Consider the following 24972-nt stretch of genomic DNA (forward strand, 5'->3'; position numbering starts at 1 on the left):
AAAATGGGAATGGTTATTGTTGGGTACATTATATGAAGACAGGCACACTAGTACATTGTTGGTGGAGCTATGAAACAGTGTGTACTATGGCGCACTATGAAACAGTACAACCATTCTTGAAAGCAATTTAAAATTATGGATAGGGTGGCTAGGTGGCGCAGTGCATACAGCACTGGCCCTGGAGTCAGGAGTATCTGAGTTCAAATCCAGCCTCAGACGCTTAATAATTACCTAGTTGTGTGGCCTTGGGCAAGCCACTTAACCCCATTTGCCTTGCAAAAACCTAAAAAAAAATAAAATAAAATTATGGATAAACATTGACTAAAATATTCATACCTTTTAAACCAGAAATTCTGTTATTCAGCATATTATATTTCTAAAGAGGTCACTGATAAGAAGAAAGTTCTCATATATACGTAAATAATTTTAGTAACACTTCTTATAAGATATGGACCAGCTAGGTAGGTTCAGTGGTTAAAGCCTGGTTAGGCCAAGGCAGGAAGATTTGAGTTAAAATACTGTCTCAGATACTTACTAGCTCTGTGACCCGGGGCAAATCATTTAACTTCAGTTTACCTCAATTTCCTTATCTGTAAAATGGGATAATAAAAACACCTACCACCCAGGGTTGTATAAGGATCAAATAAGATAATTGTAAAGTGTTTAGTATCAGTGCCTAGTACTTTGCAAGCACCATGTAAATGTTAGCTATTATTATTATTATAAGTAACCAAGAACTAGAAACAAAAAAGTTAAACAAATTGTGGTACAAGAATATAATGAAATATTTCTGCACTGTAAGAAATGATAAATATGATGTATACAAAGGAACATGGACCTGAATAAAGAGTGAAATAAGCAGAGTTAAGAAAACAATAATCATATGGCAAAGGAATCATCACAAAACAATCAAAAATGAATGTTGCAAAATTATAGTGAACAAGCATAACTTTAAAGAAGAAATGAGAAGATAACTCTTCTAATTCTCCTGCAAAAGTGGGAAGTACATGACTGTGGAATATAGCATTTATTTTTTAGATATATTGGTTGGTTTTGCTATTTTTTTTTCTTTAAAAATATTTGTTATATGGAATAGTTCTGAGAGGGAGAAAGGATATCCAGAGAAATTTTGGCAATATAAAAACAAATGATTTCAATAAGAATTTTCGTTTAAAAATCAGTCTTTCATAAGCATTTTCTGACAGAAGCAATTAGATTATAAAATTGCTTCAGTAATTCTTTGAAAGGCAAGCTAAGCATGTAATCTTCTCAAGATTTGTCAAACTTGATGACTACTAGCAAGTTATTTTGATTCATTTGGCCACACGCTGCCAAAAGGAACCTAGAAAGTACAGATAAATATTACAAAGCTTTAGGCAAGAAAATAAGTTATTATTCTAAAAGGGTGTGCCAGTATATTTGAATACTGAGTTTTGTACACTATAGGATCATTGTAACATTTTTAAAAGTACAGAAGGAGGGGCATAGTGGATAAAGCACCAGCCTTGGAGTCAGGAGCTCCTGGGTTCAAATCCAGTCTCAGATACTTAATAATTACCTAGCTGTGTGGCCTTGGGCAAGCCACTTAACCCCATTTGCCTTGCAAAAACCTAAAAAAAAAAGTACAGAAGGAAACAAAGTTCAGAAGGAAGCACAAACAGGTGGGTTTTGGAAGTCATGTATAGAATTTATTATGTACTTTTTCATTTTAAGCAAGCAGTATGAAATGCAAGTACAGCTTCATACAGAATCATTCTTATATTCTGTTATATGTGAAGTTTTTGATTTAAAATATTTTAAAGAACATCAAGAATACACTTTTCAAAAGTTCAAAAGATTTAGTTGATTAGATGTAGACGAGAGAATTGAAAAGTAAAATTGAGATTAGGAGCATAGATGTTAGAAGTTTGTGGAGCGGTGAATATTAGTTTATTCTCAATTATCCATTGTTTTTAACTTTTTTTCAAAAATGATTATTGTGCAGATGTTCACATCATATTCCCCAGAAGTATTTGAACCATGTATACTTTAGAGGAAAAGGGAGGAAAAAGAGTAAAAGTGTAAAGCCTAAATAATCCATCTTGTATAAATGTAAATCAACAATGGTTTACAAGTCTCAGAGTAATTAGATTCCAATTAAACTTAAATGTGGTCTCAAGCAAGACAAAAATAGAACCTGTGCATTATCTATATGATGATGCCTAAATCATAATCTCTCTGGGCCTGAGTTTCATTTGTAAAATGAGGCTCAAGTAGATGATTACTAAAATCACTTACTTTTATGAGTTCACAAACTTTCTTCTGGTCCCACAAGTACCCTTTCTTTATCCTTAGACTTGTAGACTTCCATCAACTCCATATACTAAATTGGGAGTATTTCTGCTTCTTTTATTAATATACTAATATAAACATATCCCTGAAGCAGAAGCATGTGGAGCATGGAAATAGGGCATTCCATGTATAGACTAAATGCTTTTATACACAGTCCTGGGACCCTACCCAAAGCAGAGCTTGGTCTCATGATTCATGCCTTCCAAAAATGGGGCTGGTGGTGCAGTTGAGTGAAAGAAGAGGAATTAGTATAAATATTAGCTCTCCCCTCTATCTAATTCATTTGACTTTGGTTTCACCTCAAATCTGCTGACTTGGAAAGTCTGGACTGATTCCATTAAAGACGGAGATTTTGGGCAGAGTTGGGCAAGCTGCATCTTTAGTTTGATCACATTTTATAGGACTCTTTAAGCTGGACAAACATTAAAGTTTTCCAATGGAATAAAAGAACCCCATGATAATAGACTGTGCCAAAAAAAAATCCTTTCCCTCCCCTTGAAGCCTCAAAGCCTCCTGCTACTGATTTTTGCGCCTAAGGTCAGCTTTATCATGTATTAACAGAAGAAAATCTATTTTCAGTCAATAAGAAATATTTTTCCAGTTCGAGATCATGGTCTCACCTCCTCCAATTCTTCCAGGGGTTCATTATAAAAAAAATAATAACTTTGTTAACTTCTTGACTCTCATTTATCAAGGGGGTCTTTAAAAGATTCACAGCAGAATCATTCATAGAGTACAAGACTGAGGTTCATTCCTAAGGGATGTAACCCCAGATAAATGATACAAATTAGTGTCCTTTCAACTTCCCAAATATATTTCATAGAAATGAAATTATGTTAAAAGTTAACACCTAAATCAGAAAAGGATTAGTAATTTGGAGGGTTCTATGGGCTAAATGTGTCTCAAGATCTCTGGTTGATGTTCACAAAGGATTTTCTTTATGGACTAGGGCTGCTAGGATGGGGATCACAGAATTTACTGTACCTTTTAGTGAAGAGAATAAAATGAAATTTATATAAACTGTTTTGCAAAGCTTGAAACACTATGTAATTACCTGATATTATTGTTATGCTTATCTAGAGTCCCAGGATGAAATACTTGGGAACTTTATTCCTTCTTCAGATTATTTTTTTCTTGTGACAAAGAACCAAGAGTATGGAAAATCAGGAGACCACTTTAGCATCCTTTCTCCACTATGCTGTAAGAAGTCATTCAATAGAAAGAATATTATAGGTTGGAGGGAAGTAAATTATGTCATGATAAAGGAAGAAACTAATACAGGGTGTCACGAAACAGTAAAGTGATCCTTAAAACATCCTGTTGAGGTGTGTTATTCCAACTTTTCAAATGAGGAAACTGATGCTGAAATATTAAATGCCCTGCAAGAGGTCACAAATTAAGGCACGATTTGAACTCAAGTATTCCTGACTCCAAAACCAACTTTATGCTGCCTAGGTGTCTTGACTGGTGATATTTCATTTCTTCTTCTTCCCTAGACTCCAAACTCCAGACACTTCACCATGGCAAAAACAAATATACAGGTAAGGGTGTTGGTATCTGCCTCACTGAACAGGGTCACTTCCATTCTCAAAGCAGTAGACTTCAGTGAAGCTGAAGTCTAGGTTCTGGGTCTTTAAGCAGAAAAGGCTAAAGAGACTAATCAGAATCCTGTAGAACTCTGTCAGGAAGGACTGAGAACCTTAAGAGTTTTCCTAGGATGTACAGATTCTGGTTTGAGGCTAGTTGCTCCCTGCCTTGATGTTGGACTTCTTAAGAGAGGAAAAAGGGGTATCTTAGTTTTCTAGAACAGAAAAATCATCCTAAATTGATTTTGAAATGTTATATTCTATTAAAATATATTATGACATAGCTAATAATTTCTCCAAGGCTTTTAATGAAAGCTATTTCTAATCAATTTCTTTGAGTTAGAACTGATGAAAAAAATCAATTTCATACTGTGTATATGCAGAGGAACTATCAGATTGAAAAGGACAAATGAGGTCTTAAAAATGATTAGATGGGGCAGCTAGGTGGCATAGTGGATAGAGCACTGGCCCTGGAGTCAAGAGTACCTGAGTTCAAACCCGGCCTCAGACACTTAAAATTTACCTAGCTGTGTAGCCCTGGACGAGCCACTTCACCCATTGCCTTGCAAAAAAAAAAAAAAAAAACCTAAAAAAAAATTTTGCAATGGAGAATACCATCTCTATCCAGTGAAAGAATTATGGACTTTGAACAAAGACCAAAGACTAGTACTGTCAAATTAGGAAAAAAAGTTATATTAAGTAATTTTACTATCTCATACTTTATTTTTCTTCCTTAAGGATATGGTTTCTCTCTCATCGCATTCAATTGAGATCAATGTATAACATGGAACCAATGTAAAGACTAATAGAATGCCTTCTGTGGGGGGTGGAGGGAGGGAAGCATGAATGGAGGAAAAATTGTAAAACTAAAAATAAAAATCTTTCTTAAAACAAAAATGATTAGATGGATAGTTAGATGATCTGGTACAGACTTTTTTTGCTGAGAAGAGAAAAGCCAGACTGTTAAAGTGTTGATTAAGCAACATGATGCAGCTAGTCTAACATGATAATTTTCTCCTCCTCCTCCTCCTCCTCCTTCTTCTTCTTATCAAGAAGCAGGGACTAAGAGTGTGGAAAATGAGGAAACCACATTAGGGTCCTTTCTCCACTAAGCTATAAGCATTCACTCATTAGAAAGAGAATATTATTGGTTGGAAGGAAGCAGATCCCGGGAATTTTTGATACAAAATTGATGAGAGTTAAACAACGTTTAACTTCAAAAATTGTTCAGATAATTTTACTCATAGAAATGGGAACTGGTGAAAATCATTGAGAAAGTTACCCCTTATCAGATTGATATATATTTTTTCAAATTATATCTCTTGTATAGAATTCTTTAAAGTTTATGGTCCATTGTTTTAACAGTTATATTAAAAATAGCATGGCGTAAAAAGCTAGTCTCAAAGCCAAGCATATACTTTTAATACATACTGACTATGATCCTAGAAAAGTTACTTAATCTCTAGAGATTCTACACAACTTTTTTTTTAAGTTTTTGCAAGGCAATGGGGTTAAGTGGCTCGCCCAAGGCCACACAGCTAGGTAATTATTAAGTGTCTGAGGCCGGGTTTGAACTCAGGTACTCTTGACTCTAGGGACAGTGCTCTATCCACTGTGCCACCTAGCCACCCCCTCTAAACAACTTTCTAATACTAAGTTCAAGACTTACTTGAATTAGTAGAATGTCTTCACCTATCAGTTCTCTATAACAATGAAAAAAAAGTGCAAAACAATCCTATTTTAACAATAATAATCAAAAAGCATACTAGTTAATCAGCTCAAAAAGGGACCTGGATATGATGATCTTCTAAATCATGAAGCCATGAAAAACAAAAACTACCATCAGCTCACTTTAATTAAAGGTCAAGTATGCAAGAGGAAATAAACCATTGCTAAAAATCTCAAATTTATGAAGTCCACTATGATAAATGTCACATAGAATAAGACTAATGTTAGACCCTTAATAAACCAAACAATATTTATTAAGTACCTATTCATAAAATCATAGAATTTATACCTTGGAAGGGACCTCATAGATCTTCTATTCCAAGCCACATCTGAATAAGAATCCCCTTTACAACATATACAACAAGTGATCATCCAGCCTCTGCTTAAAGACATCAGGTGAGAGGGAACCCATAATCTTTTTTAGGGAGTCAATTAGACTTTGGTATAGTGCTAATTATTAGTACATTTTTTTTCTGACACCAAGCCTAAATCTGCCTCTTGGTTTTTCTTCTATTGTTTTTGTATTATTTCCTTTAAAAAATTCCCTATTTGGAGATTCTCTTCCATTTTATACTCAGCACTGTTGAAGGCCCTTAAGGTCTATAAATAATCAGTATAGACAATTCATAAACAGCTATGACTGATACAGCAGATACAGATCTCACTTAGCTGTAGGAATGATGAAACAATTGGAAGAAAATATATAATTCTTGAATAAGGGAATAAGTCACTGTTAGTGATTACAGTACTGACAATAATAATATAACAACCAGAAGAAGAATGGGAAGTCAAGATAAAGAAAATCAAAGGAAAATCAAATATTGGAGACCAGATATTCTGATTGAAAGTTAAGTTAAAGCACTGTATTAGAAAGCAGGCAAATAAGCATATATTAGGACATATATGGATACCTGAGATCAGGAAAGCTCAGTGGAGTAGAATCTAGGAAAACAAGTAAAATTTAAGGCATGCACAGAAAATGCACAGACTAATAAAATTATGTCAGAACCTCTATAGGCAGGCAGATGAGAACCAAGAAATAAATATCATGGGCAAAGTATATGGTTAAAAGTTTGGGTGAGTGGGCAGGCAGACAACCAATTATCAGGAGATGTATAGGAACCAAAGGAGTAGGAGAAGGCAGGCAAAATTACATATAGATGACATTCTAATAAGGAGATCTTGTTTCTTGTACATGTTAACCTAGTTAGGAGGTTTATTATATGTTTAATGATGGTACTGAAATCCAAACAATAGACCTGGTATTTCTATAGAAATTAGAAGCAAATGCCACTGACAGTGTGTGATTGGAAAATTAGGTCAAATTTTCTTCCAAATTTTTATATTAGCAGGATTATTCTATGGTATGAAGTTGCTGATGTCGGAGTAGGACTGAGCTATTACCAAAGGCTTTTCCACAATCATTACATTTATAGGGCTTCTCTCCAGTATGAATCCTATGATGCTGAATAAGGTGTGTACTCTGGCTAAAGGCTTTCCCACATTCACTGCATTCATAGGGTTTCTCTCCAGTGTGAACTCGCTGATGTTTTGTAAGAGATGAGCTTTCAGGAAAAGCCTTCCCACATTCACTGCATTCATAGGGCTTCTCTCCAGTATGAATTCTCTGATGTTGAGTAAAGGTTGAGTGTGCAGTGAAGGCTTTCCCACATTCATTGCATTCATAAGGTTTTTCTCCAGTGTGAGTTCTCTGATGTTGAGTTAAATGTGTACTACGGCTAAAAGCTTTACCACAATCATTACATTTATAGGGCTTCTCTCCAGTATGAATTCTCTGATGTTGAGTGAGGGATGAGAAATCACTAAAGGCTTTCCCACATTCATTACACTTATAAGGTTTCTCTCCAGTGTGAATTCTCTGATGTTGAGTAAAGGATGAACAGTCACTGAAAGCTTTCCCACATTCATTACATTTATAGGGTTTCTCTCCAGTATGAATTCTCTGGTGCTGAGTAAGGGATGAGCTCACAGTGAATGATTTCCCGCATTCATTACATTTATAGGGTTTCTCTCCAGTGTGAGTTCTTTGATGTTCAATAAGGGAAGAGCTCTGGCTGAAGGCTTTCCCACATTCTTTACATTTGTAGGGTTTCTCTCCGGTGTGAATTCTCTGATGACGAATAAAGTTTGAGCGATCACTAAAGATTTTCTCACAATCATTACATTTATAAGTTTTCTTTCCAGAAGAAATTTTTCGACATTTAACTAATTCTGAAGGTTGTTTGAAGGTTGTTCCACATGTGTCAAAACTACTAGATTTCTCTGCTATATGAACTCTCTGATGAGCAATAAGTTTTGATTTCAGTGTGAAGTTTCTTCTAATATCATTACATTTATCATCTCTTTCTTCAGTGGGCATTACATTTTTAGTTATCGTCAATTGCCTGAAACCTTTCTTCTTGGAAAAGGATTTCTTCTGAATCTTGCCTGCAGGGTTTTGTTCCTGCTTCCCAAATTTGCTTTCACTTTCACACTCTTCTCCAAAAATGGGACCTTGTGTAATGTCCCCTCTGAGTTTTTCCATTATTGATCTGGTGAATTTCTTGTTTAAGAAATATTTTGCAATTTTCTTTCTTGGTCTCCAAATCTGAAAAAAAAAATTTAAAAATGAAAATGTCATCTATTTTGTTTTGAGAGGAAAAGAATACTAGGCCAGTGAAAACAAGATTATATATATATATACATAAATGTACATATATATATATATGTACATTTATGTATATGCATGTATGTGTGAATATATATATATATGTACATATACATATACATACATATAATTTCCAATATTGAAATTAACACATGTAGGAATAATGAATTTTCCAGAGAACTAGAAAGTTAGCAAAAATGACATAAAAAGGAAAAGGATAGTTGACAGGAAACAAATAGTTTTTGATGGAATTTTGTGGTAATAGTGTTTATCCATTTAGGAAACTAATTTAAAACTACATACAAAGAAACATTAAACTATGTATACTTTGATCCACAAATAACACTCTTAGGTCTAAATCACAAAAAGATCAGAGAAAAAAAGGGGGAGAACACATGCACAAAAATGATTATAGCTGCTCTTTTTGTTATAACAAAGAATCAGAAACAAAGGAAAGTGTCCATCAATAGTTTAATATATAATGGTACATGAAATTAATGAATATTGCACCATTAGAAATAGCAAAATAGATATGAGAAGATTCATATAAAATTATACAGAATAAAGTGAATAGAACCAAGAAGAACAATTTATATGGCAACACTGGAAAGAAAAAGAACTTTGAAAGACTTAAAACTGATCAACATATGCTGAAAGGGCAACAAAAATGTGCATACCCTTTGATCCAGCAATACCATTACTGGGTCTATACCCTGAAGAGATGATGAAAAAGAGTAAAAGTATCACTTGTACATAAATATTCATAGCAGCCCTATTTGTGGTGGCAAAGAATTGGAAGTAAATGTCCTTCAACTGGGGAATGGCTTAGCAAACTGTGGTATGTATATGTCATGGAAAACTATTGTTCTATTAGAAACCAGGAGAGATGGGAATTCAGGGGAGCCTGGAGGGATTTGCATGAACAGATGCTGAGTGAGATGAGCAGAACCAGAAAAACACTGTACACCCTTAACAGCAACATGGGGGCAATGATAACCTTGACTGACTCATGCAACAATCAGGGACAAATTTAGGGCCATCTGCAAGAGAATACCATCTGTATCCAGAGAAAGAACTGTGGAGTTTGAACAAAGACCAAGGACTATTAACTTTAATTTAGAAAAAAAAAAAAACTGATACCTTATTGACTACTCTCGTTATCTCTTATACTTTATGTTTCTTCCTTAAGGATATGATTTCTCTCTCATCACATTCAATTTGGATCAATGTATACCACAGAAACAATGTAAAGATTGGCAAATTGCCTTCGGGGGGGGGGGTGGAGGGAGGGAATTAAGATTAGGGGAAAAATTGTAAAACTCAAAATAAATAAAAATTTTAAATACAGAGAAAAAAGTAAAGTTGATGTCTTTCCAGTTGAGGAAAAAAAATGATCAACAATGACAAAACACAACCTCAGAAGACTCTTTGACAGAGAGTAATAGATTGAAGTATTTTTTTTAAAGCACATTTCTGGACATGACAAATGCATGAAATTGTTTATGCTTGATATAAGGATTATGATTTTCTTTTTTTCATTGAAAACAGTAATTTTCAGGGAAGGGTAAAGCTAGTGATAGTATTGCCAATTAAAAAATCAATGAAGCACTGAGGAGAAAAGGCATTCAAAAGGCAACAGATTCAAGCAGGCAGGCCTTAAAAGTATTATGCAAAATTTATTTTATACTTTTTTTATCCAATTGCTGGTGGGTCTGCTGCCAATCTTAGGTCTTTTCTCACTCCAATCCATGCTTCAGTCAGTTCACAAAACTCCAGTGTCACTCTATTTCCTTCAGCATATGTTTGGCATTCAAAGCTTTTTAAACCCTTCTACCTGTCTAGTTATTTTACTCCTAATTCCACATCATTTACTCCTAACTCCACAATCCTTGACATAACAACACTGGTTTCCTTGCTATTCCTCCAGCAAAATACTCCATTTCTCAACTACAAGCATTTTCCCTGCTTCTTTCACATGCCTGGAATATTCTTCCTCAACTCCAACTATGATCTTCCATGGCTTTCTTTTATTCCCAACTAAAATCCTATATTTTACATAAAGTCTTTCCTAACCCCTTCTAATTCTAATGCCTTCCTTTTGTTAATGATTTCATATTTATCTTGTATACAGCTTGTTTTGTACATGTTTGTTTGCATATTATTTTCTCTATTAAAATATATATATGCTCCCTAAAGGACTGGTTTTGCTTTTTTTGTATTTCCAGCACTTAGCACAGTATCTGACACATAGGAGGTACTTGATAAATATTTATTGACAAATTACTTTTTTAAAAAAAAGTTGTATATAACAGAAATTTATAATTTCACACATAATCCTTTTTTTGGTTCTTTCCATTTTTATATTTTATGTGCTAAGTTCAGAGAAGATACATAACATATATGTGTATATTTCTTTTGTTGTTCAGTTGTGTTTGATTCTATGGGACTTCAAGGACTTTTTCAATGAGGTTTTCTTGGCAAACATACTGAAGCAATTTGTCATTTCTTTCTTTGTTGTGTTCCCATTTTACAGATAAGGAATTGAGGTAAATAGGGGTTAAGTGACTTGCCTAGGGTCACACAGTTTTGAGGGTAGATTTGAATTCAGATGTTCCTGACTCCAGGCCTGGTTCTCTATCCAATGTGCCACCTAGCTGTTTCTGTGTATTATATATATATATAGATAGATAGATAGATAGATACATATGCATATTTAAATGTATATATATATATTTTACATAGGTGTATATCTCAGTTATATATATGTGTATATATTTTATTTGTGTGTACATGTGCATGTTTATATATACATATTATATATAAATATATAAAATGTACATGTATTTGTATGCGTATGTGTGTATATACTTACACCCACTACATGTATCTTCTGCCACTCTAGAGCTTTCTAAACCATGTAGTTTGAGAGAATGCTGCCTTATACAAAGTAGCAATAGGCACTTAAGTATTAAAGGTACTTAGCTGACAGGATCAGTAATTCAATTCCAAATCTAAAGAATCCTGCTCTCAAGAAGGTCAAAATCTAATGGGAGAAAAAACAAATATATAAAGATACACAAAGTATAAATTAGAGATAATTTCATACAGAAAGTATTAGCAATAAGGTAGAAGCAATAAAGACTTCTTTCAGAAAATGAGATTTCTATCTAAAATTTTAAGGAAGTCAGGGAAGTTAAGAAGCAGAGGTGAGGAGGAAGAGAATTCTTGACATGGGAGACAACCAGTAATAAAGAATAGAGTGGAGAGATGGGAGATTCTTGTTTGGATAACATCAAGGAATGGAGAGAACATTGAGGGGGAAAAGGTTCAAGAAGTCTAAAATGATAGAAAGGAGTCAGATTATAAGCAACTTTAAAAGTCAAACAGTACTTTATATTTGAATCTGGGGCAGGGGGGAATAGAGAGCCACAGGAGTTTATTAAATGGAAGGAAGATCACTTTAATGGCTAAGAGGAGAATGAACTGAGTAAGGGAAAGGCTTGAGGCTGGGAGATTTAACAGTAGATTATTGCCATAGTTCAGTACAAAGTGCTAAGAGCCTGTTCCAGAATAGTAACAGTATCAGAAAAGAGATGGTTGGGTATATTAGAGATGTCACAAAGGGAGAACTGACTGGATATGACAACTGTTTCTATATGTCTGGGTGAGAAAGAATAAAGAGTTGAGAATGTTATCTATGTAGTTAGCTCGAATGGGTGAATGGGAATATGGTGGGGCAATCAATTATTAGTCAATAATCATTTATTAAGCATGTATATTGTATCAAACACTATGTAAATGCTGAGGGGAGAAAAAAAGAGGTCCCTATTTTTAAGAAGACCACAATCGGGCAGCTAGGTGGCACAGTGGATAGAGTGCCGGCCCTGGAGTCAGGAGTGCCTGAGTTCAAATCTGGCTTCAGACACTTAATAATGACCTAGCTGTGTGGCCTTGGGCAAGCCACTTAACCCCATTTGCCTTGCAAAAACTAAAAAAAAAACAAAAAAAACAAAACCACAATCTACTCCAAAAAATTAATTTAATGACTTAGAAAAATTGTAAGTAAATTCATATGGAGAAATAAAAAGTCAAGAATTTCCAGGGATTCAATGAAAAAAGTGCAAAAGATGGGGGCTTAGCCTTACATGATCTAAAATTATATTATAAAGTATCAGTCATCAAAACTGTCTGGTATTGGCTAAGAAAGAGTGGTGGATCAGTGGAATAAACTAGGTGCAATAGCAGGAAATGATTATAGTAATCTGCCATTTGATAAATCCAAAGAATCCAGCTATTGGGATAAAAACTCTCTCTTTGATAAAAACTGCTGGGAAAATTGGAAGTTAGTATGGAAGAAACTTAGATTAGACCAACACCTCACACCCTATTCCAAGATAAGATCCAAATGTATACAGGATTTAGACATAAAAAACAATACTATAAGCAAATTCGAAGATCAAGGACTAGTTTACCTGAAAGATTTATGGAAAGGGGAGCAGTTTATGACTAAGGAAGAGATGGAAAGCATAACTAAAAACAAACTAGATTATTTCAATTACATTGAATTAAAAAGCTTTTGCACAGATAAAACCACTGCAACCAAGATGACAAGAAATGTAGTAAATTGGGAAACGATTTTCAAGAATAGTGTTTCTGACAAAGGACTCAACTCTAAAATATACAGAGAACTATGTCATTTTTAAAAACAGGCAAGCCATTCCCCAATAGACAAATGGTCAAAGGATATGCAAAGGCAATTTGCAGATGAGGAAATCAAAGCAACCCATAGTCATATGAAAAATTGCTCTAAATCACTAATTATTAGAGAAATGCAAATTAAAACATCTATGAGGTACCACCTCACACCTCTCAGATTGGCCAATATGACTAGAAAGGACAATAATCAATATTGGAAAGGATGTGGGAAATCTGGGACATTAGTACATTGTTGGTGAAGCTGTAAACTCATCCAACCATTCTGGAGAGAAATTTGGAACTACACCCAAAGGGCAACAAAAAATGAGCATACCCTTTGATCCAGCAATACTACTACTGGGTCTATACACTGAAGAGATGATGAAAAAGGGTAAAAACATCACTTGTACAAAAATATTCATAGCAACTCTATTTGCGGTAGCAAAGAATTGGAAATTAAGTGAATGTCCTTCAACTGGGGAATGGCTTAACAAATTGTGGTGAGTATGTCATGGAACTCTATTATTCAATTAGAAACCAGGAGGGATGGAAATTCAGGGAAGCCTGGAAGGATCTACATGAACTGATGCTGAGTGAGATGAGCAGAACCAGAAGAACACTGTATACCCTAACAGCAACATGGAGGTAATGATCAACTTTGATGGAATTGCTCATTCCATCAGTGCAACAATCAGGGACAATTTTGAGCTATCTGCAATGGAGAATACCATCTATATCCTGAAAAAGAAGTGTGGAGTTTAAACAAAAACCAAAGACTATTAACTTCAATTTTGGGGAAAAAACTTATTTTATTATGAAATTTTGCTACCTCTTATACTTTATTTTTCTTCCTTAAGGATATGATTTCTCTCTCATCACATTCAACTTGGATCAATGTATACCATGGAAACAATATAAAGACTAACAGACTGTCTTCTGGGGGGGGGGGGGAGCAAGAATAGGGGAAAAATTGTAAAACTCAAAATAAATAAAACCTTTAAAAAAATCACAATCTAAAGGGGAGAACAAACAAGTAAACAAATATAGACAAGCTATAAATAAGACAAATAAGAAATAATTAAAAGAGGGACACTATTAGAAGTAAGAGGAGTTAGAAAAAGTTTCTTAAAGATGATGTGATTTCTTTATATATTGGGGGGGGGGGGGGGCAGAGCCAATATGGTGGCAGAAGAACAGCCTTTCCTAGGAGCTCTCTCCAAAATATTTCAAAAACCTTCAAATTATGACTCTAAATTTTCAAGAGATAGAATCCACAGAAAGATCCAGTGAGGCAATTCTCTAGCCTAAGGTAACCTGGAAGATTATGGAAAGGCTCTGTTCCATGGGGTTGGAGGGGGCAGCAGTGCAGCTAAAATCACCACACCAGAGCAAAGGAATTCCAGCCCTCCGGGAACAGCTGGAAGGGCACCTGGGTCCCTGGGAGCCCCGGCTCCCGGCAGCAGAAGCGGTTTCCTGATCTGCCAACCCAGGGAGCACCAAGCACAACTTGGAAGATCAGTGGCGGAACCTCTGCCAGAGCAAGTACGAAGCCCAGGCCAGCATGGCCCTCCTCAGCACAGCAGCGGCCCTCAGTATAGCTCAAGTCCCAGGAAATGGAAACAGGCCCATAGAAGCACCCAAGAGGAAGCCACTAGGCAGCTGCTTCCAGAGCACTCAGCCCACAGAAGGTAAGGGGGTGGAGGGAGACTGTCAAAGTCTCTCCTCCATCCCTGGGACAGGACTCTGGTGCTTTGCCCATATTCAGACAATGGTCGCAGTCTGGAGCCCCTACATTGGCACAGAGCAGGGACCTTCCTCACAGCTCCAGAGCAGAGGGGAGAGTTTGTGGTCATCCACAGACCAAAACACAGGCCAGAAGAGCAGAGCCTCTCTTAAGACCTTGAAGGAACTGAGGTCCTTGCAGAAGGTGTCCCAATAATAATACCCAAAAGCTCTGGAAGCACCCCCAAAACCCAGGTATAGGCTGGGGAAATGAATAAACAAAAAATGGAAACCTGACCAGAGACAATTACTTTGGTCTCATGGAAAATCAAAACACACATTCAGAAGATGAGAAAGTCCAAGCCTCTGTGTCCAAAGCATCCAAGAAAAATAGGAGTTGGGTTGAAACCATACCATATCTCAAAAAAGATTTTGAAAATCAAGTAAAAGAGGTAGAGGTAAAATGAGAAGAAAAATGAGAGAGATGCGGGAAAAACATGAAAACCAAGTCAGCAGTTTGGTGAAGGAGAGCCAAAAAAATGCTGACGAAAACAACATGTTAAAAACCAGTTTGGGGGCAGCTAGGTGGTGCAGTGGATAGGGCACCAGCCCTGGAGTCAGGAGTCCCTGAGTTCAAATCTGACCTCAGACACTTAATAATTACCTAGCTGTATGGCCTTGGGCAAGCCACTTAACCCCACTGCTTTGCAAAAACTAAAAAAACAAACAAACAAAAAACCAGTTTGTGTCAAATGGAAAGAGCAGTTCAAAAAGTTAATGAGGAGAAGAATAACTTAAAAAGCAGAATTAGCCAGATGGAAAAGGAAATAAAAAAGCTCTCTGAAGAAAACAACACCTTCAAATGTAGAACAGAGATAAAGGAAGCCAATAATTTTGCAAGGAATCAAGACACAACAAAACAATATCAAAATAATGAAAAACTAGAAGAAAATCTGAAATATCTCATTGAAAAAACAACTGATCTGGAAAAAACATATCTAGAAGAGACAATTTAAAAATTACTGGCTAACCTGAAAGTCACAATCAGGAAAAGAGCCTTGCCTTCATTTTTAAACAATTTCTACAGGATAACTACCCTGATATTCTAGAAGGTAAAATAGAAATTGAGAGAATCCACTGATCTCCACCTGAAAGAAATCCAAAACAACAACCCCCAGGAATATTATAACCGAGTTCCAGAATTCCCAAGTCAAAGAGAAAATAATACAAGTAGCCAGACGGAAACAATTTAAATATTGTGGAGCTACAGTCAGGATTACATAGGACTTAGCAGAAACTACATTAAGGACCCGTAGGGCTTAGAATATAATATTCTGGAAGGCAAAAGAGTTTGCAATGCAACCAAGAACCAACTATCCAACAAAACTGAACATCCTTTTCCAGGGAAAAGATGGATTTTCAATGAAACAGGGGACTTTCAAATGTTCCTGCTGAAACAACCAGAGCTGAACAGAAAGTTTGATCTTCAAATAAAGGACTCAGGTGAAGCATAGAGAGGGTGGATAAGAAGGGTAAATTATTAGGGATTTAATGATGATGAACTGCATGTATTCCTGCATGGGAAAATGATACTGATAATACTCATATGAACCGTCCCATTTATTAGAGCAGGTAGAAGGAACATAGACAAGGCACAGGAAGGAGCTGAATTTGAAAGTATAATATATTGTAAAAATGGAATCAACAGGTAAAAAGTAAATATATTGAGAGAAAGGGAAAGGAAAAGTGGGATAGACTAAGATATTTCATGTAAAAGAGTCAAGAAATAGCTTTTGCAATGGTATGGAAGGGGGAAAAGTGAAGGGAAAATGAGGGAACCTTCATTCTCATCAGAAATGACTCAGAGAGGGGCAGCTAGGTGGCACAGCGTATGAGAGCATTGGCCCTGGAGTCAAGAGTACCTGAGTTCAAATGCGGCCTCAGATGCTTAATAATTACCTAGTTGTGTGGCCTTGGGCAAGCCACTTAACCCCATTACCTTGCAAAAAAAAAAAAAAGAAATGACTCAGAGAAGTGGACTAGGCTAAGATATTTCATATAATAAGATTTTTTTTTATTACAATGAGCTATTGCAATGATATGGAAGGGGGGGAAGGCAAGGGGGAATGAGGGAAACTTCACTCTCTTCAGAGGTGGCTAGGAGAGGAAACAGCATATACACTCAATGGGGTATAGACATCTAAAGTAAGGAGAAGGGGGGACAGGGGCAAGGGAGGGGATGTGAGTGATGGAAGAGATGGTGAACCATGCGGTAGAGTGGTCAAATATAATACATTTTCTTTTTTACTTATTGCAAAGGGCTGGGATTGGACGGCCTGTCCGGGACCACAGGTCCAGGTGGTTGCTGGGCCTTAGGGGTGGTATGTGGGCTTGGGACCTCTTGGCCCCAGGGCTAGTGATCTGTCTGCTGTGCCACTCAGCTACCCTAAAGCACATTCAAGAAGGACAGAGTGAAAGGATAGAGAAAATATAGTGTATTGTATGGGGAAGTACAAATGGAGAGAGTTGTGATCAGCAATGGCAACAGTGGAAAAATATGGAAGTACCTTTTGTGATGGACTTATCATAAAGAATGTGATCCACGGGTGACAGAGCTGGAGGTGTTGGAACACAGACTGAAGCACATTTTATTATTTTTATTATTGTTGGTTGTTGTTGCTATTGGGGGGGGGTTGCAGTTCAAGTGGGGTTGGGTGGCTTGCCCAGGGCCACACAGCTCCATGATTGTTGGGTGTCTGAGGCAGGATTTGGACCCAGGTGCTCCTGGCTCCAGGGCCAGTGCTCTGTCCACTACGTCACCTAGCCACCCCTACTATTATTATTTTATTTGGGGTTTTTTTGGGGGGGTTTCAGGGCAATGGGGTTGGGGTGGCTTGCCCAGGGTCACACATCTGGGTGATTGTTGGGTGTCTGGGGCTGGATTTGGGCCCGGGTGCTCCTGATTCCAGGGCTGGTGCTCCATCCACTGCACCACCTGGCTGCCCCTATTATTATTTTTTTATTTTAATTTTAATTTTTTTCTTTACTTTATGGCTCATGATGATCTATAGTTTTTGGGGGGAGGGGGTATTGTACTCTTAAACAAGAATATTTAGTAATGTATAAAAAACATCATTTTTACAAAAATGAAAATAAATAAATATGAAACTAACAAAAAAAAAGAAATGGCTCTAAGAGGAAACATCATACATACTTAATACAGAATAGAAATCTAAAAGAAAAAGGAAAGAAAGGGGATGGGAGAAAGGAGTCAGGGGATAGGAGGCAGGATCATAGGAGAGAATAGTCAGATATAACACATTTTATTTTTTACTTTTTGCAAAGTGGTAGGATTAGATAGCCTGTCCAGACCACAGGACTAGGTGGTTGCTGGGTCTCTGGGGTGAGATGTGGCCTTGGGGCCAGGAGGCCCCATATGTATTGGACATCCAGTCTGAGATTTCTGAAAGTCTAAAAGATAAGAAATTGTGGGTCAGCAGAGAAATTAGAACAGGATAAGTGGGTTTGAGAATCAGAAGTATAATTAAATCTATGAGAGTTGATGAAATCACCAGGTGAAGGAGTATAGCAACAATAGTAAAAGGAAAATTAAGAAGGGAATATATAACTTGGTGGGGTAGGGAGAAAATGAGTTCAATTTTGAATATGGGAATTTTAAGATGTCTGAAAGACATTCAATTCAAAAAAGTGGTTAGTATTATATTATTAAATCTGAAAATCATTTCCATAAAGATGATATAAAAACTCATTAGAATAAAAAGTATGACAATATAGAAGAAATGTCCTAGAATAGTCTTTGAGGGCCACTCACCAAGAGCTTGACTTGAATTAAGATATAGCAAAAGAGACAAAGGAGTAGTTAGGTGGAGAACCAGAAGAGAGTAGAATCATGAAATGCAGAGAGAAGAATCAAGGAAAAAAGGATGAATGACAGTGTCAAAGGCCAAGAAAGGCAAGAAGGATAAAAGGTTAGTGCTCTGTCTGTTAGGCCACTCGTCTGCCCCTTGGCACACATTTGAAGAGGGACAGAGTGAAAAGAAAGAAAATATAATAAATAGTAGTGGAGATGAATAGATGGAGAGAATTACAATCAGCAACCACAACTGTGGAAAAATAAGAAAGTAATTTCTCTGATGGACTTATGATAAAGAATGTGATCCACTCCAGAGACAGATCAATGGTATCTGAACACAGACTGAAGCACATTTTTTTTTTCTCTTTCTTTCAGTCTATTTCTTGTGAGGATTTTTGTTTTTGTGGGGGGAGGGAGGATTATGTTTACTTTTACAACAAGACTATTTTAGGGGCAGCTAGGTGGCGCAGTGGATAGAGCACCGGCCCTGGAGTCAGAAGTACCTGAGTTCAAATCCGGCCTCAGACACTTAATAATTACCTAGCTGTGTGGCCTTGGGCAAGCCACTTAACCCCATTTGCCTTGCAAAAGCATTAAAAAAAAAAAAGAATGATAGGAGGGAAGGAGAGTATGAGGGGAAAGATAATGAGTTAAGTTTTGGAGATGTTGATTTAGATATATATTGGACATCCAGTTTGAGATTTCTGAAAGTCTGAAAGATAAGAAATTGTGGGTCAGCAGAGAAATTAGGATAGGATAAGTGGATTTGAGAATCAGAAGCATAATTAAATCTATGGGAGTTGATGAAATCACCAGGTGAAGGAGTATAGCAACAACAGTAAAAGGAAAATTAAGAAGGGAGTATATAAGTGGTGGGGTAGGGAGAAAATGAGTTCAATTTTGAATATGGAAATTTTAAGATGTCTGCAAGACATTCAATTTAAAAGAGTGATTAGTATTATATTATTAAATCTGAACATCATTTGCATAAAGATGATATAAAAATTCATTAGAATAAAAAGTATGACAATATAGAAAAAAGTCCTAGAGTAGAGCCTTTGAGGGACACTCACCAAGTTTGACTTGAATTAAGATATAGCAAAAGAGACAAAGGAGTAGTTAGGTGGAGAACCAGAAGAGAGTAGTATCATGAAATGCAGAGAGAAGAATCAAGGAAAAAAGGATGAATGACAATGTCAAAGGCCAAGAAGGGAGAGAAGGATAAAAGGTTATTAGATGTGAGAGATCAATGTTAACTTCAGAGAGAGTAGTTTCAGTTAAAAGATAGATTAGAAACTAAAGGAGATGAAGACATTACTTTTAGACAGTCTTCTCAAGGAATTTAGCTCAAAAAGGGGAAAAAATGATAGCTAGGTGGAATAAATGATATGAGGGGTTTTTGATATGGATGTGTTTGTAGGCAGTAGGGAAGTAACCTACTGACATAGGAAGAGATTGAAGATTAGTGAGAGAAGAGATGATAGTGTGGTGTCAAAGTATAGTAATTACTGTAAGTTTTACAACTATTCCTAGTCAAAGGTCAATTTTTCTTAGCTATTTTGAGGAATGGATTGTGTCCTCCTTAGACTTCAAAAGGAAGACTCATCCTGCCTTTAGTTCCCACTTTTAGCTGTAAAATGGGAGAAAATTAGATTTTTTCTTAGAAAAGGAAAAGACAAATCTTGTTTTTCCTTTTTAAAACTGGCCCATTCAATTCTTAAACTTTGCTCTAAAAATCTGACTGAACAGCTCTCCACTCTTCCTCTTATCTTTCTCTCATTAATGTTGGAGATTTTTTTCCTCCTGCATCTCTCAACTAGGTCTCTATCTAAATCTAAAAAGAGTACAGGTTAGCTGCTATTCTGAATAGAAAGTTTGTTTAAATAAAAAATTAGAAATATTTAGGTCCAATTGAATATTTTAAAGGCTATAAATTAAGATCATTTAATGTTACGTGTTCTATTGATCTGAAAGGTATATTGTGGACATTTAAAATTTGGATACAAATTATATGAAACAAATACATTTTTAAAATCTGCATTTTAAATTTAAAGTCATTCCTCTCCATTGATAAAGTAACTTGAAAATATTTTGTTGTATTGTAAACAAAGGATTAAAAAAGGGATACTTGAATTATAACAAAGAAAAATTTAGTGTGACAGATATTAAATATTAAATACTTAATTACTGATTGGCTATTTAAAATTTAAATATATATATGAGGTACCTAAAGAAGCTTATAATGGTCCTAAAATGATTTTTTGACTAATCTTAACAGCATTAATAAATAATAATAACAACAATAATAATAATGATATTTTAAATAAGAGGTCTAATGTGTTGCCCCCCCAACAACTCTTTTCTAATTTCCATCAACCTGGAGAATAGAGAAGAGGTCACTGGACTTTTCTTGGGGTTGGGGTCAGTCAGTGGTGGAATTCAGTCAATTCTCACCAGTTCAGTAGAGCCAATACCTAATTTTATGTTGAGTGAACCAGTTGTTAAAATAGTACTTGTATCAGGGTTCTCTCTAAGGTGGGTGCCTGGACAGCCACCCAATGCAGATATCATGATTTTGCATTCCTAACTCTTTTTTTAACATTCATTTGCACAGCAGCATTTTCTAGGTGCCTGTAGTAATGTTCATTCCATCCAGAGGTGAAAACTGATCAAACTCTGCTTGTAATAGTTATTTATTCATTCTTTAAACTCATCATACCTTTGATGAAATACATTTTAATTCCTTCATTTTTGTTACTTCAAACATATACTGTAACTGGTTCCCTGGTTTCTTCAAACATATACTATAAAGAGAAAAAGTGTCAAACAACCAGAAGGTGACAAGCTATCTTTCATTTCTGCTTTGTGTTATGCCCCCAAATTCCCTAAACTCCTAGGTTTCAGGCCCTATATTAGAAGGTGTTTTCACAAAGGGGACAGGATCAGGTGAGGTAACTGGTAGAGAAGGAACTATAGGAGAGGTTTGGTGATCCTGAAGGAATCTGTAAACTTGGATGAGAAAAAAAAATTTCATCTATAGTATAATTTCATCTATAGTTTAATTAAAAACTCCTTTTCAAAAAAGATCTTGGCCTTGTGTAGAAAGGAGGAGAATTAGGCAGTTTATCTTGCGGTAAACTAGGTTTATTTGATGTAGGGAGAATTACTCATAAGGGGCTACATTCACCAACAATATATTAGAAGGGGTTTTTTGGAAACAGAGAAGAAAGAAAGAAATGGATATTAAATTTAAAGTGTTGGCAGTTTGCTTTAATTGTAAGCAATGGAATATACTGGGTGAGGCAGTTCTTAAAATGACAGATTACTGTCTATGTAATTTTGATGTTTTGTAAAGATCTTATAATGCCTGATCATCATAATCTGCATTATGATAACCAGCAACCCACCATGCAAATGGAGAATGATAGGAGGCCAACTAATAAGAGTATTATCATCTCCCCGGTGATTTCATTTGCTCTCATGGATTTAGTTATCATCAAAACAGAAAAGACTCCCTCCCCCAAAATAGATAAGATATAAATATATAATCAAACATACATATATATACACACATACATCCCATCCTAATCTTTCTACTTAACTCAGGTTCTGAAGTTGTGTCTACTCACATGTCAAACCCAACATTTCCAAAATGGATTCATCTTATTTCCCTCTAAATGTCCTCCTGCCTGTAGCCAGGGCACTAACATCTTCCTATAACTTCAGTTTGATCTTTGGTCCTTCCCTATTCTCTACTCCACCTCCCTTCTCCACCTATTTTCCAGTTGGATCCCAAGTTTGGTTGATTATACTATCTCCTCTTCTTCCTTCATTCTTCCAATTCTCCTTCCTCTACCATTATATTCCAGGTTCTCATACTACTCTTCTTTGATCAATTCATTTCCCTGCCTAATCCTAATCCACTTTATAAAACTACCAATTTTTGGAAAGTACAGGTCTGACCATACCACTCCCCTACTCAAAACCCTTCAAAGGATCCTTGATGTCCCAAGGAAAATATACAGCCTCAAATTTAATGTTCTCTACAACCAATATCCAACCTACCTCGTCAGTTTGATTTCACAATATTCACCTTCATACACTCTATGTTCCAGGTTTCTCCCTGAATTCAAAAATGTCATCTCCCATTTCTGAGCATTTCACAGATCATTCTTCATGGTTGGAATATACTCCCTCCTCAAATTTGCCTTTCACAGTTCCTAGTTTCCTTCAAGAAAAAATTTTGGGTGTCAACTCCTGTGAAGCTTTCCCTTAATTCCTCTCCCCCCCCCCCTTATTGTCGTTCATCATTACTTCTCAAAGACAATCATGACATCTGGGAAGCGTTAGTCTGACATGAAAATGAGTTGGATTTAAGTGAGAGGCTGTGGCACAAAATCATCATCTTCATTTTGTCCTTCAGAGGTATCTGGGATCAATGACCAGATATGGATCTGGATGACTGGGAATAGCTCTGAATGCAATGGGTTCTAAAAGCTTATTATGGCTCTTTCAGGCCTCACATATTCCCAGGTTCATTCTCAGATCTTTCAGTTGCCCTTTAAACTCCTTATCTTGCATAACATTTCACTCTCTTGTGACTATATATATAAAATATATATCCCCCAAGGAGTATAAATTCCTTGAGGGTGAAGACTATTTTGTCTTTCCTACTTCAGTCTCTAGTCCTTGTTAATATGATTTTAATTGAATGAGGTAGGTAGCATAAGAATTTTTATTCATTTACTAATATCGTCATCTCAGATCAAGAAACATTAACAAAGGTTAAATGAATTGTTTATAATAATGCACCTACTAACTGGCAGCAATGGGATTGAACCAGTCTGACGTTCTTTTACAGGCCACCACGATGTCCATATATTTTTGGTGCACTGTGTTCTATTTTATTCTATATTTGTCAGTAACTGAACATTCATTTTATCCGATTCATTACCCAGTTTCCTCAGGATAAAAACGCAGATGGCCCGTCTATTCTGTTTCCTGCTCTCTAAGGATGATACATGTGACCTAGGACTGTATCCTGTTTGGGAAAATCGGAGGGACCTGGGGCCACGGTCTTCACGGTCCAGGCTGGCATTTCAGCGGCAAAAGCTTCAGGAAGGATTCAAATCTTCATCCAAGCAGGGAGTCTTCGTAACACAAGCACTCTGCGAAGCATCACTGACCGCCAAGATGCAGGGACAGATTCAGAACTCTAAAAAGGGGGCTCTTGGCACCGGCCCTGAGTCCCCGGGTTCAAATCTGACCTCAGACAGCTAATAACGACCTGGCGCTGTGGCCCTGGGCAGCCACTTAACCCCACTGCCTTACAAAAGGTAAAACAGGGCCCCTTAAGAGACGGCGCCTGGCACGGCCTCGGGCAGCGCGGGTCCCGGGCCCGGCTCCCCGGCCCGGCTCCCCGGGGCCCGGCTCCCCGGCCCCGGCTCCCCGGGGCCCGGCTCCCCGGGGCCCGGCTCCCCGGCCCGGCTCCCCGGCCCCGGCCCCGGCTCCCCGGGGCCCGGCTCCCCGGGGCCCGGCTCCCCGGGGCCCGGCTCCCCGGGGCCCGGCTCCCCGGGGCCCGGCTCCCCGGGGCCCGGCTCCCCGGGGCCCGGCTCCCCGGGGCCCGGCTCCCCGGCCCCGGCCCCGGCTCCCCGGCCTGCGCCCGGCTCTCCGTGTTCTCTGCGCGCTCCTTCCCGCGTCGGGGCTGTGCGGCGCTGGCGGCTCTCGCGGGCGCCCCCCGGCGGTGGCGCCGTGCGTGGCAGGGGGCTTCGGGAAGTTTGCGGCGGGAAGCTGCCCCTGCCGCCCCGCCCCTGCCGCCCCCCGCGTCCGGGCCCCCCGGCGCCCCCCGCCCTCCACGCTCCCCCGCCGAGGACGCGCCTCCGGCCGCAGCTCTCCCCCGGGCGTCGCTCCCCGGCGTCCGGCCTCCTCCCACCCCGGCGGCGCGGGAGTCGGGCAATACCTGGAGCCGGGATCCCAGGCCGCACGTCCGCGCAGCCCCGAGCCGGCCAGGAGCGGGGACGCGGCTGCGCGCGCACCCGCCGCCCCCGGGGGTCCTGCAGAGGCGGGGCCTCGCTGTGGGGCGTCCCTCGGCTCCGGCCCCGCGGAGCGCCCCTCCCCCGCCCCGCCCCCGCCGGCTGCTCTACCCCCCTCTGGGCGGGCTCGGCGCGGCCCGGCCCGCACTGCGCATGCCCTGGGAGGCGGGGCGAGGCCCCGCTGGCCCGGCCGGAGCTCCCGCGGCCCGCCCGGCCGGGCCCTCCGAGGCCCCTTGCAGCTTTAAGTTCTTCTCGAACATCTCCGCCCGCACGGAAGGCAAAACGGCGGAGGCGCTGCGGGCCTGTAGTGGTGTTTAGGAGGAATATTTAGGGGGT

The 24972-nt window shown here is 38.2% G+C and overlaps 1 protein-coding gene across 9 annotated transcripts; it reads right to left on the reverse strand.

Annotated features, from left to right (window-relative positions):
• Positions 1–257: 257 nt before the first annotated feature.
• Positions 258–24647, reverse strand: LOC141514381 (uncharacterized). 9 transcript variants are annotated; one of them, XM_074225175.1, is made up of 5 exons: positions 24564–24629; positions 23559–23785; positions 22670–22832; positions 21324–21408; positions 258–8253 (listed from the first exon to the last, which is right to left on the reverse strand). In XM_074225175.1, exons 3-5 carry the CDS (start codon positions 22744–22746, stop codon positions 7000–7002), a joined length of 1416 nt encoding a protein of 471 aa, XP_074081276.1. In that variant the 5' UTR covers positions 22747–22832; positions 23559–23785; positions 24564–24629; the 3' UTR covers positions 258–6999. The 9 variants fall into 9 exon arrangements, with proteins under 9 accessions (XP_074081276.1, XP_074081277.1, XP_074081275.1 ...); XM_074225176.1 differs by lacking the exon at positions 23559–23785 and having other exon boundaries at positions 24564–24647; XM_074225174.1 differs by lacking the exon at positions 24564–24629 and having other exon boundaries at positions 23559–23974.
• Positions 24648–24972: the final 325 nt, after the last annotated feature.

This window comes from Macrotis lagotis, chromosome 2 (assembly GCF_037893015.1).
Source record: "Macrotis lagotis isolate mMagLag1 chromosome 2, bilby.v1.9.chrom.fasta, whole genome shotgun sequence".
NCBI classification, from domain to species: Eukaryota; Metazoa; Chordata; class Mammalia; order Peramelemorphia; family Peramelidae; genus Macrotis; species Macrotis lagotis.